The following is a 27,719-nucleotide window of genomic DNA, read 5'->3' on the forward strand; positions in this document are numbered from 1 at the left end:
GGGATAGGTTCAATTCTTGACTTTGTTAATGGAGACGAGTTTGATTTTAGATATTTGGTTGGTTAAAGATTTTAATTTATACTGCAATATAGTTTTTATGATGCAACAAATCTATTTTCTATGTAAATTATAGTATCTAGTTTGGAGGATGAGTTTCTCACTTTTTTTTTTAATACCTTTTTCTTTCTCTCAATTAGTTCCATGTCTAATACAAGCGTATAAGATTCTTTTTAAACTTTTCTACTAAATATAAATCAAAGCTTATATTCAAATAAGTTCTATATAAATTACATACAAATTACGTTACTTACGTTTTTATTTTCTCCTTTTTTTTTATAAGCTTTTCTCGTTTTATCATTTCATTACATTACTCATTTTATAGTTCACATCTCTCGTTTGGAGTAATATAGTTGGATGATTATTTCAAGACGTTTCTACTTTCTAGAAGGAATAAGGACTCTTTTTCTTTCTCCGACGTTTGCAATGAGCTAATCACCACATTTTGTCTAATGTTTTTTTTTTTTCTTGAGGGTACACTGTCTTTACGCGTGCTTAGTTCGCTCGATCTGGATCGACAGATTTATGAAATTTTTCTTTATTTAAATTTTAAATTTTGAATAAATTTTAGATAAGATATTTGTTATTATTACAGTTTTATTTATTATATTTTATTTTCAGTTATTCAATATAATCTCAACAAGTAGAGTTGTTAGTAAATGAGATTTGTTAAGAATTTTAAATTGATTGTAAGTTTATACAAAGACATCCTCTTTTATGAATTTTAATGGTAATTTGATGATAGTTTTCCATCTTCAATTTTAATTTTAATTTGCCTGCAAGATCCAATTTTTCTATATTATATTTCTAACAAGTAGTATCAAGAGTTTGCTTCTTACGGGCTGTGAGAAAAAAGTTTATTGAGCGCTAAACACATTGAGGTTGAGTGCAAACACTAAATTAAGTGATTTATTATTCAAACAATTTTTGGTGCAAGGATGTCTACTTCCACCTATTCACCAACAATTCCAATGTTTAATGGTGAAAATTATCATATTTGGGTCGTTAAGATGAAATTTGTTTTAAGATCTCAAGGTTTATGGAATGTTGTAATTTCTGAAGCTGATCTACCACCATTGAGAGAAAATCCAACCATTGCACAAATCAAAGCTTATGAGGAGGAGAAACTGAAGAAAGATAAAGTTATCACTTGCCTACATGCAGGACTTGCAGATCATATTTATACTAAAATCATGGACTTAGAAACACTTAAACAAGTGTGGAACAAGATTCAAGATGAATTTGAAGGCAGTAACGGAGTCAAATCTGTTAGGCTTCTCATATTGAAGAGAAAATTTGAATTGATGAAGATGAAGGATAATGAATCTGTTAAAGATTATTCTGGCAGATTAATAGATGTTGTGAACCAAATGCGACTTCTTGGTGAAATATCATTTACAAATCAAAAGGTTGTCGAAAAAATCATGGTTTCAGTGCCCGAAAGATTTGAAGCCAAGATTTCTGCAATTGAAGAGTCTTGTGATTTGCAAACTCTCACAATTACTGAATTGACCAGCAAGTTTCACGCACAAGAGCAAAGAGTCTCCATTAGAAGTGATGAAGTTGTTGAAGGTGCCTTTTGAGTGTAACGCCATGGAAATACCGAGCTAATTGATAGATATATTATATATATATATATATATGTATGTATGCATGTATGTATATGTTGTTTATATGGATTTGGATTGGATTATGGATATGTGGATTAGAAATGTACTTACCTCTGTGCATGTTGTATGTTGATGTAGTTTTGACTAGTTGTTTAAGCATAATAGTGATTTTGTAGTATGAGATGAGATGTTGATGTTTAGAGATGTTGATATAGGCATGTGCGCGCATGAATTTGGTGAATGATGCATTGTACACCATTATACTGAATTGGTACTAAGAGGGAAGAAGACTGATCACCTTATCACCTTCCTTCTCATCTTGGTTAAGTGAAGTATTATGGCATGCAACTCATTATTCCAAGCATATGTATCTAAAAGTGATGTTTGTTTGTGTGTTGATACATGTTGCATTTCATATGGTGTTGGGTTGTGGATATTGTAATAGAAAGGAATAGAACAGGTAGGAGATTGAAGGATAGGAACATAAGATAAATTTGGTCTTTCTGAGTGAATTTGAAGTTGTTTTAGAGCTTAGGGAGTTGAAATACTTCAAGGAATAGGATATTTGAGGTGAATAGGTGCTAAGGGTGAAATTTGAAAAATTTGGAAAAAGCTATATATGGGGACTTAGGACCAGAAGGTCTCATTTGTCAGACAGGGACAATTCTAGAGAGAGAAAGTAGAGAGATGGGCTCTGGTCCGGAGGGAAGCTGAGGACACATTTGGGAAGCTTATCAAGCCATGATCAATCTTTACAACTAGAGTTTCAAGAGATTCAACCTTTAAAGCCTTGAAAAGTGAGATTGAAGTTTGAATTGGGAATTTGAGGGTTTTATTCAAATCTTGTATTTCTGAAGTTTCTGAGGTAAGGGTAGTACTTATAAGACTTAATCTAATATGTATGGAGTTGAAATATCACATTGATTCCATGTTTTACGCATGATTGAGGTTGGATTGAGCTGGAAAGGGTTTGGTTAGGGTTCTTATGTGTGTTTGGTTTGGAAAGCTAATAGGACTTAGAGGAGTAAGGTTATGGTATGAATTGGAATATCTCTTAGTGAGATTTGGATATAATCTTTGGAAAAATATGGAATTTGGGAGTCTCATGGTGAGGATTCCAATATGGAACTTTTCCAAAGATTATATAATAAACCACTTCAGATGTTAGGTGGATTCTGAAGTACTCCTCTAAGTATTCTATTTGCTACCGGTATGGGGGCAAGGCCGAGTCATACAGATGGATGAAGTGGCCACGATTACCAGGTTTACGTGACGACGTAATCCAACTGTATATTTTCCATGAGATGTTAGGTGTGTGACATGAGCAGGTGACATGTTCACGAATTCAACATTGGTTTGGATGTGTTGAGGTTAACATTTGGTTTGGATGTGTTGGCTACTTCATGGGATTATACAGTGGTGTGACTTTAGTTTGGATGTGGAATATGTATATATTTGGTATGGATTGTATACATTGGTTATGGATTCTTTATTATCATAAAATATGCATGCATTGGCATGGATGTGTATACATTGGATTTTGGATTGGTTTATATTTGGCATGGAAATGACTTGTTATAATGTTGTCATTCCCTTGGTATGGATACATACTGTTGATGAATATCTAGTTTAATGATATTTCATTTTATTGTACTATGGTTGGTTTTATACATGTTAACCCTTATATTTCCATGATATGGACTGTGATGATCTCACTATATGGGGGAGCAGATCAGGTGTGAGGCTTTGAGATAGCAAGGAGTCTTTTGGTAGCTGCTTTGAGAAGTGGCTAGGCTTAAAGCTTGACCAACACCTAGGATGTCTTATTTTGATGTCTTCATGACGTTGTATATTCATTATCTTTTTGGATGATTGTATAACCTTATGAATGATGACTCTTTTATAAAATTGTTTTATATTATGAAAATAATTTATACGTTATTCTATATTTACACTCTAGTGTAGCTGACCTTTGCTCTATTTTCTTTATTATATATTATTTTATTTTATTTGTCATATTGGTTATTGATGTGACGGCCTACAACGGGTCGTTACATTGAGAAAAGCATAATGGAAAGAATTTTGAAAAGTCACGAACTTTCAATAAGAACAAAGGAAAAGACGAAGGTTCTTCAAAAAAAAGGAAATTTTTTGCCTTGTTTTCATTGCCAAAGAACCAATCTTTCTAAAGAAGATTGTTGGTTTATAGATAAACCACTTTTTCATTGTAATTTTTGCAATAAAAATGGTCACAGTGAAAAAAGTATTGCAGATTAAAGAAGAATCAACTTGAACAACAATTAAAAAAATAGGCAAATGTGATTGAAGAAAAAAATGATGATGAAGATGAGTATTTATTTATGGCACCTCAAGAATTCAATTCACATGAATTGAATACTTGGCTCATTGATAGTGGTTGCACTAGTCACATGACTAAATATTTATCATTTTTTACTTCCATTGACAAATCAATTAAGCCAAAAGTCAGGATGAGAAATGGTGAAATTGTACAAGTCAACGAAAAAGGTACAATTTCTATTGCAACCAAGAAAGATATGATAATTGTTAAAGATGTTCTCTACATTCCAAAATTGGATCAAAATGTTCTTAGTGTTCCACAAATGCTAAAGAATGGTTATGGAGTCTCTGTTAAAGAGAATTATTGTTTTATCATGGATGAACATGGTTTAGAGATTGCGAAAATTGAGATGACCAAAAACAGTTTTTATTTGAAATTTGATTTGGTTGAAGATCATGATTTTATTGCTAAAATTGATGAGAGTAATGTTTGGCATGAAAGATTTGGTCACACTTTTATGCATGATGTATTTGATATGACAAATTCCAACAAATGGTATTCAAAGACAGGAGGAGGAGTTAGTTGAATGACTATGAAGACAATGATTTTGGTCAAGAAATTGATGTGCAACAACTTAATGACATGACATTTCAAAACTCAATTTTTGGAGTTCATGAAACTAAAATTTGTGATGTTCATGACAAATCTCAAGGAGGAGTGTTAGATTTTTGAGATTTTCCTTTTAAATTTTGAATTTTGATTAAATTTTAGATAAAATATTAGTTATTGTTACAATTTTATTTATTATATTTTATTTTCAGTTATTCAATATAATTTCAACAAGTAGAGTTATTAGTAGATGAGATTTGTTAGAAATTTTAAATTGATTGTAAGCCTATACATAAACATCTTCTTTTATGAATTTTAATAATAATTTAATCTTTAATTTTAATTTTAATTTGTCTACAAAATTTAATTTTTCTATATTTTTCACAAAATATTTCCAACACTTTATAGTTCACATCTCTCGTTTGGAGTAATATAGTTGGATGATTATTTCAAGACGTTTCTACTTTCTAGAAGGAATAGGGACTCTTTTTCTTTCTCTGACGTTTGCAATGAGCTAATCACCACATTTTGTCTAATGTTTTTTTTCTTGAGGGTACACTGTCTTTACGCGTGCTTAGTTCGCTCGATCTGGATGTATCACCGAAGAAACTCTAGGCACCGTTTGTTAGGAATATCAAGTTCAATCAATCGAATTCAGCGACATAATCAAGGACCAACTAAAAGTTGACTTCACAAATTATTATATGAATTGTTTTATTTTAAAAATTATTTCACGTGTAGCATTATTCTTTTAATAATATCTCTCAACCAATCATTATAACACCACCAATAATGATGTTATAAAAAAGATGCAAGTACTTCGTAGTTATGCAGAAGTAGCAAAGGAGAGGCAAAGACGAACCAACATGGCGGAAGTGCAGATTCCTCGAGTCAAACTCGGAACTCAAGGCCTTGAGGTGTTATACTATCCTATTGCTATGCCCACTTCACTTCATTTCTCTTACTCTTATTCCAATTCTTTATTTTGAGAAATCATTTTTCTCTCTTTATAGGTTTCAAAGTTGGGGTTGGGCTGTATGAGCCTGAGTGGAGCATATAATGATCCACTTCCTGAAGAGGAAGGCATATCTGTGATTAAGTATGCATTCAGTAAGGGAATCACTTTCTTTGACACTGCTGATGTTTATGGTGCCAACGCTAACGAAGTTTTACTCGGAAAAGTAACCATTTCTTTGCACTCTTGACTTAAATTTTAATAATACCAAAAATACTGTTCATGACTTATATCTGTTGCTTGAACAACATGTTATTTCACCATATAATCCATTTTAGATAAGAAAAGACTGGCGAGTTGCTATGTTGTGTCATTTCCTTCTTGCAATATTTCCTAAACTCTGCAACATGTATGGCTTTAGTTGCACATATAAAATTTAGAATTAGAACACAAAGATATTGGAAAATTTTCTATTATAAAAATGTATTTCTTTACCTTTTCTAATGAATCAATGGAATCACTTGTGTGTTTGATTATGATTCTATTGAACAGGCTTTAAAGCAGTTACCTAGAGAAAAGGTTCAGGTAGCGACGAAATTTGGCATTGCAGGATCATTTCCTAATATACATGTCAAAGGATCACCAGAGTACGTGCGGTCGTGTTGTGAAGCTAGCTTGAAACGTCTTGACGTTGAATATATTGATCTCTATTATCAGCACAGGGTGGACCAAACAGTACCCATAGAGGAAACAGTTAGGGATTCCTTCTTCTAATACATCTTTAAATGCCTTAAAACTTCTTATATACTTGTTACTTTTTAGTGCATAATCTGTCATCATTTGGTTCATCTCACTAGATACATATTATTAATGTTGGTTGAATTGTAGGTTGGTGAACTAAAAAAACTGGTGGAAGAGGGGAAAGTGAAGTATATAGGGTTATCTGAACCAAGTCCAGATACAATAAGAAGAGCACATGCGATTCATCCCATCACTGCTCTACAAATAGAGTGGTCCCTTTGGACTCGTGACATTGAGGACGAGTTAGTTCCTCTTTGCAGGTTAGTTCAAGTTCCTCTCCAAGTTCATAGGAATGTACAGCTCTCATAATTGTTTCTTCACTAAAATAAATAAATTGATCATCTCTTTAATTATGAGCTACGTGAAAAAATAAAAATGAGAAAAATGATTTGCTAGCTTTGTATTTATGTTATAATGAAGTCACTTTGTTAAAGCTTTTATTGATACAGGGAGCTTGGCATTGGAATTGTACCATACAGTCCTCTTGGTCGAGGCTTTTTTGGTGGCAAAGGAGTTCTGGAAAACATGCCTGCAAGTAGCGGCCTGGTACAATATTTTAGCCTGCACGAAATTTTTACGTAAATAATATTTTTTAAAAGAAAAATTACAAAAATGACACTTGTGAAAGTTTATTTACAGGAGTAGACCTGTTTACTGTTCATGCTCGGAATTCGGTTTCCCGGGAACCGAATTCTGAGTTAGTTTAATTTTTTTTTTTTCGTGTCTGTGGTCCATTTTGGGCAAATGCTGGAAGTGGAACGGCCCGTTCCGGAAGCAGAACGGGCCGTTCTGCGTAAAGATACAGGGTTTTTTTTTTGAATCTGGAACGGCCCTGCAACGGCCCGTTCCAAAACCAGAACGGCCCGTTCTTAACCCGTTTTAATTAAAAAAAAGACTCTGTTTCTTTAAGCAGAACGGCCCGTTCTGCTTCTGGAACGAGCCGTTTCACTTCCAGCATTTGCCCAAAATGGGCTACAAACACGAAAAAAAAAAAAAATTTAAACTAACTCAGAATTCGGTTAAAAAAAAAAAAAGTTTGAAGCTCAGAATTCGGTTCCCGGGGAACCGAATTCCGAGCATGAACAGTAAACAGGTCTACTCCTGTAAATAAACTTGCACACGTGTCATTTTTGTAATTTTAAAAAAAAAATATTATTTAAGTAAAAATTTCCACTTGTGTGTTTTTGCTTCATATTGTAGAATTTTCCCCCCTCCCCCATTTTTAGATGTGAAAATTTAGCAGATAATAACAATTGGTTACTCGTCAGACTGCACATCATCCCCGCTTCAGAGCAGAGAACATAGGCAAGAACAAGAGCATATATGACCGAGTAGAAAGCCTTGCTAAGAAACACCAGTGCACTCCTCCCCAATTGGCATTAGCATGGGTACTCCACCAAGGCAACGACGTTGTTCCTATTCCTGGTGAGTGACTATTGACAATATATCTTTTCCTTTTTTAAAATATGAAGTGATAAAATATCTTAACTTTCTGTAACTGCACTTGTGCACTAGTCAAATTAAGAGAAGAAAAAGTTCACTTTTCTTCAAGGGTGTGTTGGCAATATAGTTGTGCATTTAGTGTGTTTTTCTTTGTGACCTGTTAATATGTGCTTATAGACATTAGAAGACTTGTCTTTACCATTACTTTTCCCAGTTGAAAGGTGTGTTATATTGTATAGGTGCTAGAGAAAAAAGTTGACCATTTACTAGAATTAGCTTGCATACTAGCCAAATACGACAATCCAAGAATGATTGTGTAATGTGTATTAAGGTCACTTGTTGAAGCTTCTCAATAAAGTTCAATGAATGAACTTATAGTCATTTTAGACATATTTCAACTTTGGTATTGTCTTCTCAAGTGGTTATATTCATAGAGTTCAATCAGAGGAAGTTTTGTTGAAAATAGCAGGGTTGATTTTCTTGTTCTATATGCAATTTTCTTAAAGTATTTAAAGTTGAGGATTTTATCTTTTACCATGTCAATTGTCATTTGTGAGCATTAAGAAGTATATCCATAAAGTGTATAGTATTTAGGAAGTTTTAAGGGTTAAGAGAGTAGTTTCTTCTTGTGCACCTAGAGTAAAAGGCATTAATAAATGCTATTTGGTAGTCAGTGTTATGACTTATGAGATATGCACAATTCTTGGTCTTTGGTGAATCTATGGGGTGTCCTAGTTTCAGGATAAGAATTCCAATTTCTATGCTTCTTGTTATTCACTTTCTTAACTATAGAGATGTCTCCAACCAAGGACAAGTTTTTATTTATTTGTTTATCTATCTACCTATATAACATGTAAATGGTTAAACGTCTTTGAGATTGTTTGAATACAAGTTAAAAGTACTTTTAAGAGTTCCTTTATTGAAAATAAAGAGTATTTTTAATATAAAAAAAAAACTCTAAAAAATGTTTATAACTTGTATCTAGATAGATTTTATAACTAAATTATCATAGTTCAAGAGTCAATAATTGATTAATTACTACAATTTTGACTGGACCTTTACAGGAACAACTAAGATTAAAAACCTGGATCAAAACATCGGTGCATTATCATTGAAATTTACAGAAAATGACTTGAGAGAAATTTCCGAGGCAGTTCCCATAGACGAAGTAGCAGGGACTCGACACTTCGCTGGAACTGATAAACAATCTTGGGTATTTGCCAACACACCTCCAAAAGATCCAAGGGTCTGAACTTGAAGCACTCTAAATCCTTTTCAATTGGATAATTCCCTTATTTGTGAAGCGTCACACGATGCAAAAACTAGTACGATAAGCTACCAATGCATTCTGTTGATGTAGCATAATAAGGATATTCAAGTCAACTAGTAAACTTCAATTTCTGATTTTTGTTTTTGGTCCAGCTGTATGCAGTTAAAATATGCATAATAATTCTAGTCAACTATGGACTATTGATGGTTGGTTAATATATATTTGGTTTGGTTGGTTGAAGTTTTAGTTTAAAATGCAGTACAAGCTGATGATTTAAAAAACAATAAGCCCTTTAACTCATGTTTTGGAAACCAAATGTTTTTTTTTTTTAATTTTATTATTATTATTATTATTTCGATGATTTATCCAAACTCTAATGTGCATGACCTTATTTTGGTATAAATTAGTTGGTATCAGAAAGTTAATTTGAGCTGCAACTAATTTGGAGTCGAGTCAAAGGCAATTGAAAAGGAAATTCAATTGGGACCGGATTTATTTTGGTACCAAATAAACTAGCTCCGATAAAATTAGTTTATAAATTTTTTAAATATCTTGTTAAACACACTTTAAAATTTTCAAAAATTTTCAATTATTTGAGTGTTACCTTCATGCAATTATTTCACCACGTTGACGTTTCTTTCAGGTTTGAACATTAATTAGGTTTATAATTTTTATGCAAGTACATATAATATTTCTTCTATTTCACAATCATCATAGTGTTGATATCTGTAAAATGTTCCAGAATGATATTTTAACTCTTTTTATTTATTTAAATTATTAGCATTTGTAATGTTATTTTTTTAATTTATTTCTTTATAAATTATTCAAATGTCATAATTTAAAGTAATATATTTATTGAAAATTGAGTTATTTTAATAAAATTATATATATATATATATATATGTATTAATTATTGTACGTGACCAATGCGTAAAACTTTTATTGTGGGACGAATGAAGTGAAGTGTTTCAGAATTTTATATAATTATATAAATGAATTTAATAAAATAACTTTCACATCTTAAATTAATTATTTTTTAATTATTTCACAAAATTAAAATAATTACTGGTTTTTTTTTAATTGAAAGGTTATAATAAAACTCTACACAATCAATTAAAAATCACAAGAAAACAAAATATGAGTAATATCAGTTCTTACAAACGAAGAAAAGAAAAGTCTAATATTATCAAATATACAAATATTATCTCTTAGAAACAAATTTTAATTGACCATCTTATCAATTACTTGATTCACTTCATGCAACACATTAGACCAAATTAATCATCCATCTGCAAGTTAAAAAAAATAATGTTTTTCCTCAATTGAAAACAAGGATGATAGGAGAAACATCCTTCCTTTAACAAAGTCACTGTAACACTAGAATATAATTCTACTATAAAGTTTCTAAATCCTTTATTCCAAACAATACTTATACCAAAGTCATCCAGGCATAACAAATTAATTTTATCACACCAAGGTGAGGGGGTTCCCACCTCAAAAGCATAGGCTCCACAGCTATTCTATTAATAATGGTTGTCCTCAATATGCAAGCAGCTTGTCCTACAGTTCATATACAAGAATATGAAATTTTATTTCTAGGTTGTGAAACACTATCTTGAAACACAAACTCGTTTCTGTATCTCCAAAATATATCCAATGCCACTGCAAATAATATTAACTAAAAATTCAAGATTATGCGGTCAAATTAATCTTTTAGAAAATTACGTGTTAAAAACATTTATTTAATAAGACGAAATAACTGAAAATGTGTTTTTGGCAAATATTTTAGTTTGGTCAAAATCAAAATGAGAAGGAAGGGAATAAGCATTAGGAAACATCATCAGTGACGAAATTATGGCGCTGCTGATTCTGACACACTGAATGACGAAGCCAATGAATGAGCTCATCGTATCGTATTCCTATATAATGCTTGCAGAGGGGAAGACATGCAATAACTCAATCAATGGCCCAACAGCGGACTCAACTTGGAACCCATGGCTTTGAGGTATAAAACATTCGTCGTTTTATTTACTTGTTCTTATGTCGATACCCAATTTTGTTTTTCTTTATATATAGGTTTCGAAACTGGGATTCGGGTGCATGGGCCTTAGTGGAGCCTACAATGACCCTCTCCCAGAAGAGGATGCCATATCTATTATCAACTATGCATTCAGTAAAGGAATCACCTTTTTTGATACAGCTGATGTTTACGGAGACACTGCTAATGAAGTCTTGCTTGGAAAGGTAACAACATACTGTTCCTTCTACTTGCAGTTGAGATTTTTACCCATGTTTTAAGTAACCGAACGTAATATTTTAGAACATCAATGTTTTTTAACTCGCAACTTTTGGGACAATTTTTTTTATCCCTTTTGATTTCAAGCGGGTGTTTTTCAAATGCATGTATTAGAAAAAGTGATACATAAATATAAATATAATTAAAATGGATTGCAGTATATGAATGCAAAATTCCTCTTATTAATGGCTCGTGGAATCAGTTATTGAGTTTGTCATTATTTGATTCTGTTGACTAGGCTTTGAAGCAGCTACCTAGAGAAAAGATCCAGCTAGCCACAAAATTTGGTATTGCGAGAATAAGTTTTACTGATATGAGGATCAATGGTTCACCTGAATATGTGCGCTCGTGCTGTGAAGCTAGCCTGAAGCGTCTTGATGTTGATTACATTGATCTTTATTATCAGCATAGAGTGGACACCTCTGTACCTATAGAGGAAACAGTTAAGAATTTCTTCCTCTGACAAACCTATCAACGGTTTTGATCATAGTAGACTTGATATAACTATAAAGTTTTACCAATATAGTGATATTATCTGGCCTATCTCACTAGATAGTAGATATATTAATAAGCTTGTTATATTATAGGTGGGTGAACTTAAGAAACTGGTGGAAGAGGGCAAAGTGAGGTATATTGGGTTATCTGAAGCCAGTCCAGATACAATAAGGAGAGCGCATGCAGTTCATCCCATCACAGCTGTGCAAATGGAGTGGTCTCTGTGGACACATGACATTGAAGAAGGGATAGTCCCTCTCTGCAGGTTAGTTCAAGTTCTTGTTCAAGTTCATGGCACTGCAGCTCAAATTGAAAGGAGGGTAAAGAAAATGGTAGAGTTGCTGTTGTTGTTTTTTTGTGTTAATGCGACTTCACTATTTTTTTTAACAATTTTATTGGTACAGAGAGCTTGGTATTGGAATTGTTCCATATAGCCCTCTTGGTCGTGGCTTTTTTGGTGGCAGAGGAGTTGTGGATAATGTGCCTGCAAGTAGCCCCCTGGTATATAACATTTCAGAATTTTAGCATTTACATGTCTCACTGTATTTTTGCTGCATACCATTGAATTGTTAATATGTCACAAACTATCAAATAGCAATGATCAATAATCATTCTTGAATTAAACAAGTCTCACATCTTCTAAAAAAAGAGAAAAAATAACAATTTATAAAATACACTCATACTCCAGTGATAGAGAGGTCTTTTGGGTGATGACCAAAAATAAAATTGTGAGGACTTACACCCAAAGCAGACAATATCTCATCATTTTGGAGTTGTGTATAAAAAATATCCCTCATTATTCAGTTGCAAATGCTTGTGTGTTTAAGCTGAAGTAGTGATGCAGTGGATGCCAATCTTATTTGTTTTTCTCACATAAGAGTACAAAATTATATACTTTCTTTGGGAAAATAATGTATGTGGTTTTCTGATGATTATTTCACTTATCAGAAAGGACATCCACGCTTCCAAGCGGAGAATTTAGACAAGAACAAGAGTATATATGACCGAATTGAAAGCCTTGCCCAGAAGCATCAAGCCACTCCTGCTCAGTTGGCATTAGCATGGGTACTCCACCAAGGCGAGGATGTTGTACCTATCCCTGGTTAGTAGTGACAAAACATCTGATACTTACTAGTCTGAACTAGTATCCTGTATATCAAGAATTTGGTATTTCTTTATTCTTATTATTTGTCAATCTGAGCAAATTATTATGGACAATATATTGTAGTCATGTACTTTGTGCACTGGTAAAATAAGTTAAGAACTTGGTGCAGTATAATGATGCATTCCATGTATTAAAGACTCACGACAGTCTTCTTATGTACTTAGGGTGGTGACTAAATGTCTTCTCAATTAATTAGTGTTCAGAGTGAATTTTAAATCATGCCAGACAAATCTCTAGTTGCCTTATATGTTCAGTTTCATAAAGTTCAATAGGAGGAAGATCTATATTGTTAATTTCTTTGGTTCTTTTGTTCTGCTTCTCAATCATGAAGCACACATCTTCAATATTTATCTATATTTTTGTGCTCAAGTGTATGATTATTTTCCTCAATTACTTTGGAGCTTTACAGGAACAACTAAGATTAAGAACCTGGATCAAAACCTAGGTGCCTTAGCAGTGAAATTGTCAGAAAGGGACCTGAGAGAAATTTCTGAGGCGGTTCCAATTGATGATGTAGCAGGTGGTAGATACTACAATGGACTGGAACACATCTCATGGAAGTTTGCCAACACACCTCCAAAAGATTCGAGGATCTCAATCTGAAGCACATAGAGAATACACTGAGTCGTGAATTGAGGGTAACACGGTTGACAAAGGCTGGTATCAGGGAGCTAATAGGATATCAATAATGTAGCCCATGTCTTGATGAAGGGCTTTCTACATTTATTTGGTTTGTTAAAGTTTTTAGTATAAACCGCAATACTTTTTGTAATGCAACAAACAATAGGTATTTATAAATATTTACGTACTTTTATACACTATTTTCTTTTTGTCACATTTTTTTTATTATATAACACCTGTCACTTAATTTTTTTCCCACAACTTTCAAATTTGGACATTTCAAAAAAAAAATTTTTGTACAATTTAAAACTTTAAACTTATTAGTTGATTATTTAATTTGTATCATTAATTGACTATTGACATAACATATTAATTAATCATATGACATTAATTATTGAATATATTAATGTATTGAATAATGTGGCATATTATGGAATATATTGGATGAATATATTGTGAAAGAAATTTTAAGTCAAACTACCTAATTTAGTCTAGTTGTTTGATTAATGATAAAATTTTTTTATATTAAATATATTTTAGTCTACCTATATTCAAGCCTTTTTTTTTAATTATAGTGAAAATAAAGTTTTTGCAAATTATTTCGATTTCCACTGCCACTACACCCTGGTAATGAGTTTAATCAAAGATAATAAATTATAGAGAGTATTTTACTTTAATATATTTGTTTATATTAAAAAAGTTAATTATTTAATAAGGTGTTAGCACATTGTTAAATGAGTTTAATTTCAGTGCCTGTTTGATTTTGTGTTAAACATATCAGGATATGGATCCATATAAAGTCAATAATACTTGCTTCTCTATTGATTTGATGTAGATTTGTTAGAAAATGTGAATTGTCGATGCAGATGTAAACACGCACTTAATAATAGTGATTTTAAAAATTAGTAATAATGACTAAAAAGTTTGACTGTAATTAATATATATATATATATATATATATATATATATATTATACATAATTTAATTTAATAAATTTCGATCTGATTAAATTTTAAAATTTATCATCAAATTGAAATTTTATTTTTTATAGATTATATATACAAAATTTTATATGAATACAAAATTATTTGATATTACCTTTATCTATATGAAAATCAATATAATAAATATATTTTAAAACATATTAAAATATAAATAATTGGATTGTATTTTTATTATTATTTAATTTTAAATTTTTAACAAATTTAACATAAATATTTAAGATAATATAAAGTTATAATTTAACAATTAAATATATAAATTTATTTTTTATATAAAATTATCAAATAGTGTAATAGTTGTAAAATTTACATTAATATAATTTGATTTCTCCCTATTATTAAATGAATTTGACAATAATAATAATTTTTGGCGTTTAATATTTTTACATAATTTAATAATAGCATAATTTTTTTTAAAAAGAATCAAATGTAAATTTATTGAAATTTACCAATGCGTGGATAAATTGTTTAGCAAAAACCTCTGATGTACCATTTTGAATTTGTTTTTTTATATTTTAAATGATAAAGGGATAATCTTATAAATAAATAAAAATTGACAATAAATATCATATATATAGGAAAGTTAAAATGATACTGGTGTAACTTTAGTAAGTTTCATAAATATCAATAACTTTTAATTAAATGTAAAATTTATAAATTTAACTATTAGATCAAAAGTTCATATTATATCTTATATGTTATATCAAAATTTGTTAAAATTGAACAACTTAAAAATAATCAAAATTTTCATATTTTAGTAAGTTTTGAAATGTATATATTATGTCAATTTTATTTTATAAAAATGAAGTATCAAATGATCTTGGATTAATATAAAATTTTGTATATATGATCTAAGAGTAAAAAACTTTCAATCTAACGATTGAATTTATAAAATTCACATGTAATACACACACAATTTATAAAATTCATATTTAATGCACACTATACTATACTATACTATACTAATATTACTTTTAATTATTAATAATTTATTTTAAAGTGTTAAATTTTAATTTATAAATAAATATAAAAAATAATTAAATTATATAAAATATCAAAAAATATATAAAGGTTCTTGTTAGAGAATAATTTTTTAAAATATTATCGTAGAAGATAATCATTCTCACATTTGATATATAAATATTAATTATGAATAAAATTTAACATTAATAATTATAAATTTCATCATCATAAATTATAAATTAATATTTTAATTTATGTATTATATAAAACTAAAATTTAAAATTAAGTTTGGATATAATTAAAAATATATTTTAAATTATATAAATTATATTTTGAATTTATGATAAATAATTTATATTATAACATAAAATTATTTTAATTTTTTGATAATTTATTTTAAAAATATTAAAATTTAATTTATAAATAATTATAATAAATAAAAATTAAATTATATATAACATTTAAAAATTTATAAAAATTTTATTAAAGAAAATTTCTAAAAATACTCTCATATAATATAATTGTTAATGTTATCTTTTACATGGAGGAGTTGATCAACAAAATAATTATTATTGTGATCTAAAATTATATGGTCCTTGGTTACTTAAATAATGTGCATTTAGAAGAATTATGTGGAAGTGGGGGTAAAAAGGTAATTAGAAGAAAGGGAATAGTAAAGAGGAGGGGTGGTTTCGTTTGACCTAAATACCCTCTGTTGCGCTTGGTTGAAGGTATGGATTTCCCATGAAGACCCTCTAATTCCCAATCTTCCTCTCTTCTCCTTACCCTTCTTCTCCTAATTCCGATTTTCTCCACTTCCCCGCCATTTTTTCAAATTCCCGTTTCTTCTTTCTTCGATCACCCCCTTTCCATTCCCACCTAGGGTTCCGCCTCTTCTCTTCCCAGTTTTAATCTTTCAGGTAATTTCACTCTGATTCTCCTCACCAAGTACTTTTTTCTTTTTTTTTTGCTTAGAATTCTTCTCTGTGTGCGTTTTTTTTTTGGGAGGGGGGGGGTAGTTTGTAAATTCGGCACGTTAATGTTTGTGTAATTATCGCTTCAAGTTCTGCTTATGATTTTATATTCCCTTCAAAGTTTGTTCTTTTCATATAGCTTGACTCGAGTTTACTAGCATCTCCACTCTTAACTTAAGCTCAATGGGATTTTTTCTTTCTGTAATTTGTTTGGATTGCTTGTTTTTCTTTCTGTGTTACCGAAATGGGGGTGGTTTTGTTTGTGTGGCTGCCTGTGTGATTTGGATTTACAGAAGTTCAAATGGTGTGTTTGTGGTTGTTGATAGTATAATCTACAATCATGGATTTGTATTTTTTAATCCCAATATTATAATTGTACTTAACACTGACATTGTATTGTGCAATTTGGGGTTTGTAACTTGTGATAGCTAGGCCATTAAGAGCGGAGAGGGTCTTGTGTATGTTTCTTTATGGATCCCATCTTTGTAGCTATCTATAATTTTGTACGTATTTCATACTTTTGTGGGAATTGCCGATAGAGTTATTATATCTTCACTCACTTGCCTTGTATGAACTGTTTATTTGCTGCAGTTTTTGATTTCAGCATATCTAGTTGTATTTAATCATCAAACTTTCACTTTCTGCAAGATTTTTTCTGACTTGCCTATTGTTATATGTGGTTCCTTGCAGCTGGTGTTCTATCAACAAAACGTTGTTGTTATATATAGTGATTCATGTCTTCAATGGCTAACCATGATTTGATACTTGGCCAAAGTCATAAATTAGCACTTGGCCATGACCAGCAACTGATGCTGAGCCATAATCATAGTTTGGGCCTCAGTGAGAATCATGATTTGGAATTGGGACAAACTGGTGATCAACATTTAGGTCTTGGTCAAACTGATCAACATTTGGGTTTGGGACAAACTGATCAACATTTGGGCCTGGAACAAACTGATCAACATTTGGGTATGGGACAAACTCATGATCATGAACTGTGCTTAGGAGATGCCCATGACCATGAATTGGGTTTAGGACTGAACCATGATGATGAAGGAGATGCTGTTCACACTTATGGGCATGAGAATGAGTTAGCCGTGGTGGATCAAAAACCTGATCTTGATGACCATGAGATGCCCATTCCCACACAAAATCATGAGTTGGCCATACCGGAGAACAATGATTTGTCTGTTTCAGAAAGCCAGGAATTTGATGAGAACATGGCTTTGACTGTGATCCATAATCCAGATATGAGTATTGATTCTGCTGATGATGATATGGGTGTTCATGAATCCCAGCTTATGGTTACCACACCCCTTGTAATTCAGGCTCGTACATCAGCTATAAGTCCTAGTTATGAATTGTCAGTGGGACAAGAATTCCCTGATGTTAAAAGTTGCCGGAGGGCATTGAGGGATACAGCAATCGCTCTGCACTTTGAGATACAGACTATAAAATCTGACAAGACCCGCTTTACTGCTAAATGCCGAAGTGATGGATGTCCTTGGCGAATTCATGCGGCAAAGCTCCCTGGGGTCCCAACTTTTACTATTAGGACAATCCATGAGAGTCATACATGTGGAGGAATTTCGCATCTTGGCCATCAGCAAGCCTCAGTTCAATGGGTTGCTAGCTCTGTGGAGCAAAGGCTAAGGGAGAACCCTAATTGCAAGCCAAAGGAGATACTGGAAGAGATTCATAGGGTTCATGGCATCACTTTGTCATACAAGCAAGCATGGAGAGGCAAGGAGCGCATCATGGCTGCAATGCGTGGATCTTTTGAAGAGGGATATCGCTTACTTCCACAGTACTGTGAACAGCTGAAACGCACAAACCCAGGCAGTATCGCATCTGTTTATGGAAACCCAACTGATAATTGCTTCCAACGCCTCTTCATATCCTTTCAAGCATCAATATATGGTTTTTTAAATGCCTGTCGACCACTTTTGGAGCTTGATAGGGTGTATTTAAAGAGCAAGTATCTTGGTACATTACTTCTTGCTACTGCATTTGATGGTGATGGGGCTCTCTTTCCTTTGGCATTTGGTGTTGTTGATGAGGAGAATGATGATAATTGGATGTGGTTTCTGTCTGAACTTCGTAACCTGCTGGAGATTAACACTGAAAACATGCCAAGGCTTACAATTTTGTCTGACAGGCAGAAGGGAATTGTAGATGGTGTGGACACAAATTTTCCTACTGCTTTCCATGGATTTTGTATGCGTCACTTGAGTGACAGCTTCCGCAAGGAGTTTAACAACACGATGCTTGTTAGTCTTCTGTGGGAAGCAGCTCAAGTTCTTACTATACTTGAATTCGAAGCAAAAATTTTAGAGATTGAAGAAATATCACATGCTGCTGCATATTGGCTTCGAAGTATTCCACCTCATTTGTGGGCTACTGCATATTTTGAGGGGCAAAGTTTCGCCAATTTGACGGCTAACATAGTTGAATCTTTAAACACATGGATATTAGATGCATCTGGGCTTCCAATAATTCAAATGATGGAATGCATTAGAAGGCAGCTGATGACATGGTTTAACGAGCGGCGAGAGACGAGTATGCAGTGGACATCAATACTTGTACCTTCTGCTGAGAGACATGTTGCAGAGGCTCTTGACCGTGCACGAACACACCAGGTACTTCGTGCCACTGACGCAGAATTTGAAGTTATATCTCACGAAGGAACAAATACTGTTGACATTAGGACGCGTTGCTGTCATTGTCGCGGGTGGCAGCTCTATGGTTTGCCTTGTGCACATGCTGTGGCTGCACTTCTGTCTATTAGGCAGAATGTGCATAGATTCACAGAGAGCTGTTTTACTGTTGCAACGTATAGGAAGACGTACTCACAGACCATTCATCCAATTCCTGATAAGTCTCTGTGGAAGGAGTTATCTGAGCCTGAAGGGGATGTCAATGCTATTGCTTCCCAATCTGATCAACAACTTCAACTTCAACTTATTATTAACCCTCCTAAATCACTCAGGCCACCGGGACGGCCCAGAAAGAAACGGGTTCGGGCAGAAGACCGTGGCCGTATAAAACGGGTCGTTCATTGTAGTCGTTGCAATCAAACAGGACACTTTAGAACCACCTGTGCAGCCCCCATCTAAGTCTCATTTAACTGCCCATCATTATTTATTTATGTTTTCTAGCTTAGACCAATGATGTTTTTTTTTTTTTATTTCCTTTACATTAATGTGAATTAATTTGTTTCAGCTGCGCTGTGTATTTATAGTCAATTAATTTGTATTGTTTAATAGCGCATTAATACCCTCTTATTTCAACTAAAATTTTGAATTTGACTAAGTATTGAAACCTCCCAATTTGCTTATTTCGCGGTGAAGCTTCTGTTTTCCGTAACAATGAAGAAGGGAAGGACAATTAGCACAAAAAAAGCATTCCTTTTGGTTTATTAATTGATTGATTATCTTTAGCCTTTTGTGGTTCATTTACAGTGCGTCCGTAGTAGTTATGCTAAACGTCCGTAGTAGTGAGATCTGTGCGTAATTCTATTCAGAAGCAAAAAAGAAATGCCATTCCAAATCCATATCCCTTTTAGCTTAGATCGAAAAATATTCTCAAACTTGTTGCCTTTTGAGTCCGAATAATATTTGGCCTTGAGTTTTTTTTTTAATATTCTATTTTACTCTAAAAAAATCAAACTAGTCTTATATTTTTATTGATATCTCCATTTATTAATACTTTTTTATGAGAATATTTTCTAAAAATGATTATTGTCATTGTAATTTGTGTAATTATTAATTTTCTTAAGAAATATATATCATCTTAAAATAAAAAGCATAGCATAAGATGGACGTATTAACTTGTTTAATTTTTATGGAGACCAGCTGTATAATGATATTCGCTTATAATAAACAATAACAAAATTGCGCTATAAACCGGATAAAAATTTGCAAACATTTGGGGGGTCATATCTCTTACATACTCGTTACACCAAACAATCCTCCACACCGAATTGAACTACAAGCTGGTTGGCAGTTCCTCTGGCTCTAATATTTAACTAACTAGTAATTTATGCAAAACTAGGAAAAGTCGAAGAGACAGGTGCACCAATTAGATATAATCGTAGAACAAACAGATGATACATAGAAGGCCACGAATAGTATGTTAACCTTTCCAAAAGACTATTAGTACAAACAGAACCCAGGGATCAGACAATAATCTAATATTTGTTAAATTATTACATTAATTATGTTCCCAGCATTTTACATCTCAACAATGGCAGGCAGCATTAAATGCATTATCTAGCCTAGTACCCATAGTTTGCACCATAAACTGAGCCATAGCCTCCAGCGTGTCCTGGATTGGAAGGAGGAGACGCATAGACAGAACCATGGACAGGGTATGAATTGTATCCTTGGTCTGCAACAGGCCCACCGGTTTGCGGCTGTGCTGGTGCTGCAGCTTCAGCCATAAAATTCTGCACCACATATTCGTATTATTTCTTCATTACCAAGCTAACTAATCATGTGAAGAGCATGCTTGGTTTAACTCATTTTGAAGAAATGATTGCTTATTTATATTAGCTTTCTAACAGAAGTATTAAGGGTCTATTTATCTGAATTTAAGCATCACCAAACATGCATTAAATCCGTTCAAACATTGACAAAATACATCCAGCAAGATTAACATCCAGCTCAAAACCTTCGGCCTCTCTTCGGAAACCAAATAAGACAGAAAATGCATGAAATGAAATATGAGGATGAGGAGGTCGAAGATAATTTTCTCACGTCATACAAATGAGGGGGGTAAATAGGAAGATTTGAAGGGAAAAACAAAAAAAACTACAAATCTACTCCCAACTTTTTCATTGAGTTTGAGAAGGATAACGTAATTTAGAAATTCAACAAGCTTATAGTTTCCTCTTCACATCCTCTCCCATGAAACTAGTGCAAAAAGAATTTTTTGGGTCCCCGATGAATACAGCAAACAGCTTTTCACTGAATAATTTCACTCTATTCAGAAGATACTAAATTCTAGCTGTAGCTGAAAAAATATTTACAAGACATGCAGCATCTTAAGGATTGATTTTTTTAAAATTAATTAAAAAACCAAGATCAGAATTACCTGTATTAGTTGCTGAGCTGTTTGGACTTGAGAAGCAGTTCCGCTGATTTCAACTGTCATCTCCCCAGGAACACCTCTCGCTTCTTGAATGGTAACAGTAGCCCCACTAGCTCGTCTGATGTAGCTTATACTTGCTCCAGCTGTTCCGATAACAGCATCAGCATAAGATAGCGGAATTTGCATTTGCTGCGTGATCTGCCAAAATAGCAGTAGAATTAATGTTTATTGATAAAAAATTAACAAAAAATTTATACAGGGCAGGAACTAGGGCCAAAAAGTCAATACAGATTACAGAGCAAGTCAAGACTGCTGGACTGCATCCATACTTCCAAAGCCTAAATTATTAATCATACAGGACACCACTTCTAATGTCAACAACCGAAGATACATTCACAAGATATTTCACATACTTTATTTATCTTAAATATTTAAGCTAAACACCAAATTATTTATGCATGTTTGCATCATCTTCTGCTATCTTAAATCTAACCTGAAAAGGTTAGATTTTGTGACTAGCCTGCTAGGTTTCCCAGTCATAGAACAAGTTGAAGAAACAACTTAGTCAACAAGTCCCCTTACAAAACCACAGAAATACACACCACAAATTCTAAAAACAAGTACAGTATTCTGTTGGGAATTACTATTAAACAATTTTGCAATAAGAACAAGTACCTGTGTGACCAAGGAAGGTGCAGATTGAGTATTTGAAGATGCATGAACACCTACTGAAACATCTCTTCCATAGGCAGATATACCTTGATGGGGCTGTTTGTCCACTGGAGGAGGCATTTCAGCTGGTGGATAATAACTATCAAGTTGTCGTGGAGGTGGCATGTATTGAGAAGGAGGTCCAAAACCAGGACCTCCACCAGCATTTGGAGGAAGACCCTGAGGGGGACCCCAAGATTGGTGGGGTGGCATGTGTTCCGCATGGTGGGGATTAGCAATTTGCATCTGGAAAAATAATAAATTAGGGCTTGTTTAGTTAATCTTTTTTATTAAAAAAAGTGATTTTAAGGTCTGACAAAAATGATTTATTTTAGAAATTTTATGAAAAGTATAAGCTATTTTTTGTTTGGTAACAATTATAGAAAGTACATCATCCATACCAAATCTTTAGTCCATTAAGGTTAATGCACATGATTAAGAAATATTTAATAGATGTAAATTTGGACTAAAAAGCCCTTATTTAATATCTCATTATCTCAACTCCATTATCTTGTTTTTGTAAAAAATAAGTGAATAGTTGATGGAAAAAAGTGTCTACAAAATAGGGGAATAATTGACAAAAAAAAGGTATTAATTAGACTTTGATATTTTAAAATGTCAATTGTTTAGGGACAAAAAAAGAAGGCTAAAAGGACTAAAGATTTGGAACAGAGGGAGTACTTTTTATTTTTTTAAAAATAGTTATAATTATAGCTTTTATTAAAAAAAATTTACTCGAAACAATTCAAAACAATAATAAAAAAAATTATTTTATTCAAAATCTGGTTTTTCAAAATCTGGTTTTTTTTTTCAAAAGTTTAAACAAACTAAAAAGTTTTAAAATATTTTTTTTTTCAAAATAGAAGAAATGGGCTCACACACTTACATTCATTTCAAAAATTGGAATTACACCACGATCAACTAAAAACTTCCTAAGGTGTGAGGCAATTAACTCTAATGCCTTATGTACTCCAGCAGGATCCCCTACTACTTCAACCACCCTGTCATCTTGAAGAGCAAAAATAGGGAGGTCTTCTGCAGAAGAGAAAGCCATGCAGATGGTTAGCAACTAGAGATCGTCAATCAGTCCTCCAAAGGGCAAAAATGCCAAGTTTGACAGAAAAAAAATCTTCAAATATCCAGTAATACTATATTTGAAAGCATAAATCAGAATATTAAAAGTATAGCTATTATTTTATCTATAATTCATTCATACCACTCAAATTGTATCCTGCAATAATTTTCGGTTAAAAAAGGATAGACAAGGATGATTCCAGATGGCAAAGTTCAAAACTAATTAGATGGTAGTGTTCTAGAATGTTAAACAATAGAATGTCAAACCTGAGATCACGATTATTTTCCTGACAACTGATTTAGTAAATGAATGATTTCATTTTTTTTTTCTTCTAACAAGTCATTTAAGCAGTAGTGATAGACTGATAGGGAGTTAGTGATACATATCTGACTGCTTCCATGATATTAATAATATGAAAAATAATAAATCCAACAATGGCAAGAAAGTAACAACATTACCCAGTGCATAAAGCTCAACCTTACCTATGATCAAAACCATGGTATCAATTTTTTTAATAAAAACAACACTGAAATCCAGGGAAATACAGAATTCTAAAATAATGAAAAAAAATATTAATGCAACGACTAGATGAGAAAATGTTATATGAAATATTAGCAAGAACCTGCTCCAAGAACTCTAACTATACAATTTGATGCTTCTTGGATAGATTTCACATTTCCTCCTTGCTTCCCAATTAAACTTCCTGCCTGTGATGCTGCCACTAGAAGTTTTGTGGAAACCTTCCCGACCACACCTGAAGGAGCATGGGTAAAATCACTCTCTAAACCATCAATAATCCGCTTATGAACCCTCAATAAGCCATCCACAGCAGGAGGGAGAGATGAATCAGGCTCCTCTTTAGCTGATACCATTACCTAATTAAAATGAACAAATAACAACATCAGCCTATCCTTGTCTTTAGCATTTTCTCCAATGGCTATGTATAACAAGAATAAAGAATATAGGCTGGCAAACCGAAAAAAAAAAAAAAAAAAAAAATCAACTTCAACTAACAAAAGCATTTATTACCAAACACATTACATGCCACCAACAAATGTCAGGCTCAGCAAGAAAGCAAACAAACAAGTAATTTTGAATATTAATTATTACATAATGTAATAACTTAGAGAATTCACCTAAGAAGCCAATCCTCCTTTGTGATATTTTCATCTTAATCCCTATAACATCCTCTCGCCTGTAAACAAAATGCCTGAATAAATCCTTTACAACCAGATCAGATTTCTAACAGTCCCACAGCTCATTATGTTCAAGACCTTATCTCAATAACTCTTGAACCAAATTAATCTACATTAACAATCTCATTTAATAGTACTATAACAAGTAACAACAATAGTCTTATCAACTTATCCCACTAGGTGAGTTCAGTTACATGGATCATATAACCGACATTAGACCCCGTTAAAAAATAAAATCTCAGAGATATTATTGGCCATGATATCCTTATTTAAAATTTAACCTCATCCGGTAGTAATATCTGAAAATTAAAATGTTGAGCAACTTTTGGTTTATGTACCAGCCACGGCAGCACATTGTTCATTATAAGCAACTGGGTATCATAATATTGCAAACTTTGTTTTCAAGATGGATTGCCAGAATGCAATTCAGATGAGATCTTAATGAGCACCTTCTATAAAAAATAAATGAAAAATAAAATGTTTAATTTAAAGATTATGTAGCCTTAGCTCTTCACCTGACCAAGAATCCTCTTTCCTTTCTCTGCCCTTTACCAATATATTACAATAAGTCCACACATCATATATTTTCCCCGGCCCTCTACCTTTTATTCAGCTTGAGCAGTGAACCATAAGTATATGACCTTACATTTCTTATCGCCAGACCTCCTCAAATATATGCAATAACTAACAGTTACATATATCACCATAAATGCTCCTTACTATTTTTATCCAATCCACTAAAACAGACTAAGAATTGCTTGCAAAATGGAAGTCTTAAACCAGAACATAATAATTCTAATTGGCCAATAAGTTGTGACAGGTCACAAGATGTAAGATGCATGTCACAGTGGAAGTGTCTTCTAAGTCTTCAATTATTGGATCTCAGTTTACAATAGTGTACTTTAGCTAATTATAGAAAAATATGGCCAATATTATCTATTGAAGAACTACTATAATAATATGTAAATCATTAACACATAGAGAAGCTCCATGTGTTAAAAATTAAGTTGGTGATAGACTTCGGTAGGTTTTTATCCTTTGTTTCAATCACATGTATGGCAATAAAAAGACTTCACTTTGATACTTGATGGTTTCAGTATTGTATTAGATCTGGTTATAAGCTTTTACTGCTTGCAATCTGCGGCAAGACATCAATCATCCAGGTTTTGAATTTACCAGATGGAATGCAAAGCTTCGAGGTACTTTGGAACAAAATGTCAACATGTTAACAAACTTTTCAGCACTTCGCAATGCTCAATGCTGATCCCTGCATCTGGAACTTTGGTTCTTCAATATTGAGACCTAATTGATGATTGAGTCGTTGCCTTTAAAATTGGAACATTGAACCTGCACAGATTCATTTTCCGTTAGAATTAAATTCATATTCTGTGTATTCTTGCCATCACTCTTCATTTTCGAATTAGCTTCATCTTCTTCACCTTAGTTATTTTTTTTTTAATGTAGCACATGAGTAAAGTCGCACTTGTTTTAGACCATGATCAAGCTTTATCTTTTTTTTTTTTTATCGTCGTAATACTTCGATTTAAATTTCTGGGTACAACAAGAAGACACTGGAAATGTCAAGAAAGGTTGCATAAGAAAAGACAGCTCTACAATCTGTTCTCCTTCATAACATCATTGATCGACCCACAGACTAAATTACATTGGATAATTAGCACCACTAGAATTACGCTGAAGTGATGCCCTAAACATAAATACATTCCAGTTCTTCAAGAGGAACTAAACCTACAATATGCAAAGGAACTTTGAATCTCCCAATAATTTCTCTTCTGAATATTTATAAGCAGTTAGGACAAAGACTAAATAGCAAAATACCTCAAATCATACGCATTAGGTAAATATCTAGTATCTACCACAATCCACTAATCTGAGAAAAGGAGACCACATCAGTTCATATAATTTCTATATCTTATCCAATAATGCTAAAACTATAGATAAAGCATACAACTCAACATCATCATGAAACTCCAAAGAATATCAGATAGCATTAACATCGTTCTACTATACTACTCCAATCACGGAGAAGCTCGACAAAAACCTTTTAAAATTATAATATAACATAAATAGATTAGAGGCAAAAAAAAAAAAAAAAAAAAAAAAAAAAGAGGGAGAGAGAAAAGTGCATGGTAAACATTCCAGAAGCCAGATCAATAATATTCCAATAACAAGCAGCAGAAGTATCAACAACATTAAACAGTATTAGCTGATGATTTGAAGAAACTTACAGCCCTTTGTGCAGTTCCGGGAGGACCATCAAGAATTTTAACGCGAGCTCGTGTCTCCTCCACAATTTTCTTAATGAACTCTCCTTTACGTCCAATTATGCCCCCAACCTTCTGCGCAGGAACCAACATCCGAAACACACTCTCCCCGGGCCACCCCGGCCACTTCTTCTCAGCAACCACCACCTCTTCACCGCCGTGCTCTTCCGCCTCAATTGTTTCCTCTACGTCGTGTTCCCCGCCAGTGTTCTGATCCACTTCAGCCATCGAGGTTTCACTGCCAAAACACAAATTAAGTTACGTTGTAGTATAGATATGGCAGAAACGAAACATGACATGCAATCTTAGTAGCAGAAAGGATTCAAATTAACTGGATCTAAAAGGGAGAAGCTACTAACAAATAATTGAACAAGTCAGTGTAGTGATTGAGACGAGGTAGAGTAAGAATAACGAATCTAGGGTTTTGGGGTGAGGAAGAAGAAGAAAGGCAAGTGAGAGAGAAGAGAGAAGTGTTATATATCTGAATCCAATGGAGCAGAAACTATATGTTAATGTCATCACCCAACCACTCAACTCAGCTAAACATATCTTTTTCCAACATTTCTTCTTTTCTCTCATCTTTCAACTCTCAACTAAAATTATTCAACCCAATTTAATGTAAAATTCTATAAAATTGAAGTTTATGGTATTTAAATGAATATACTTTTACCTATATTGTTTTTTTTTTCATGTGAATTATGGTGGAATTTGGTATAATAAATGTTTTGAATTGAAAAGTGACATGCAAGTAAAAGCTTTGTAAGAAAATAAAAAGGTTTAAATCCTATCCTGGTCCTTATAATCT

The 27,719-nt window shown here is 32.7% G+C and overlaps 5 protein-coding genes and 1 long non-coding RNA gene across 8 annotated transcripts; 4 read left to right on the forward strand and 2 right to left on the reverse strand.

The window, feature by feature from the left end:
- Positions 1-995: 995 nt before the first annotated feature.
- LOC145958797 (uncharacterized) lies at positions 996-1,640 on the forward strand. The gene has a single exon (XM_083076343.1). It carries the CDS (start codon positions 996-998, stop codon positions 1,638-1,640), a length of 645 nt encoding a protein of 214 aa, XP_082932469.1.
- A 2,516-nt stretch (positions 1,641-4,156) lies between these two features.
- LOC145958798 (uncharacterized) lies at positions 4,157-4,552 on the forward strand. Its single transcript, XM_083076344.1, has one exon. It carries the CDS (start codon positions 4,157-4,159, stop codon positions 4,550-4,552), a length of 396 nt encoding a protein of 131 aa, XP_082932470.1.
- A 782-nt stretch (positions 4,553-5,334) lies between these two features.
- Positions 5,335-13,821, forward strand: LOC109797156 (putative aldo-keto reductase 1). 2 transcript variants are annotated; one of them, XM_083059202.1, is made up of 11 exons: positions 5,335-5,492; positions 5,589-5,756; positions 6,083-6,283; positions 6,419-6,591; positions 6,781-6,877; positions 7,600-7,756; positions 8,839-9,020; positions 11,943-12,100; positions 12,240-12,336; positions 12,784-12,937; positions 13,410-13,821. In XM_083059202.1, the coding sequence occupies exons 1-11, from the start codon at positions 5,385-5,387 to the stop codon at positions 13,601-13,603; spliced, it is 1,689 nt and encodes a 562-aa protein (XP_082915328.1). In that variant the 5' UTR covers positions 5,335-5,384; the 3' UTR covers positions 13,604-13,821. The 2 variants fall into 2 exon arrangements, with proteins under 2 accessions (XP_082915328.1, XP_020212683.1); XM_020357094.3 differs by lacking the exons at positions 5,335-5,492; positions 5,589-5,756; positions 6,083-6,283; ... (2 more) ...; positions 7,600-7,756; positions 8,839-9,020 and adding exons at positions 10,170-11,049; positions 11,121-11,288; positions 11,579-11,782 and having other exon boundaries at positions 11,928-12,100.
- Positions 13,822-16,117: 2,296 nt separating this feature from the next.
- LOC109796998 (uncharacterized) lies at positions 16,118-19,804 on the forward strand. Its single transcript, XM_020356879.3, has 2 exons — positions 16,118-16,505; positions 17,250-19,804. Exon 2 carries the CDS (start codon positions 17,294-17,296, stop codon positions 19,673-19,675), a length of 2,382 nt encoding a protein of 793 aa, XP_020212468.1. The 5' UTR covers positions 16,118-16,505; positions 17,250-17,293; the 3' UTR covers positions 19,676-19,804.
- Positions 19,805-20,618: 814 nt separating this feature from the next.
- FLK (RNA-binding KH domain-containing protein) lies at positions 20,619-27,440 on the reverse strand. 2 transcript variants are annotated; one of them, XM_020356660.3, is made up of 7 exons: positions 27,274-27,440; positions 26,879-27,152; positions 24,059-24,311; positions 23,248-23,396; positions 22,326-22,607; positions 21,654-21,848; positions 20,619-21,006 (listed from the first exon to the last, which is right to left on the reverse strand). In XM_020356660.3, exons 2-7 carry the CDS (start codon positions 27,140-27,142, stop codon positions 20,836-20,838), a joined length of 1,314 nt encoding a protein of 437 aa, XP_020212249.1. In that variant the 5' UTR covers positions 27,143-27,152; positions 27,274-27,440; the 3' UTR covers positions 20,619-20,835. The 2 variants fall into 2 exon arrangements, with proteins under 2 accessions (XP_020212249.1, XP_020212250.1); XM_020356661.3 differs by lacking the exon at positions 27,274-27,440 and adding an exon at positions 25,809-25,979 and having other exon boundaries at positions 26,879-27,018.
- Positions 26,138-26,872, reverse strand: LOC145949383 (uncharacterized). The gene is made up of 2 exons (XR_014427588.1): positions 26,469-26,872; positions 26,138-26,378 (listed from the first exon to the last, which is right to left on the reverse strand). It is a non-coding gene; the product is annotated as an uncharacterized LOC145949383 (long non-coding RNA).
- Positions 27,441-27,719: the final 279 nt, after the last annotated feature.

Source organism: Cajanus cajan, chromosome 6, assembly GCF_000230855.2.
Source record: "Cajanus cajan strain Asha chromosome 6, NIPB_CcT2T_4, whole genome shotgun sequence".
NCBI classification, from domain to species: Eukaryota; Viridiplantae; Streptophyta; class Magnoliopsida; order Fabales; family Fabaceae; genus Cajanus; species Cajanus cajan.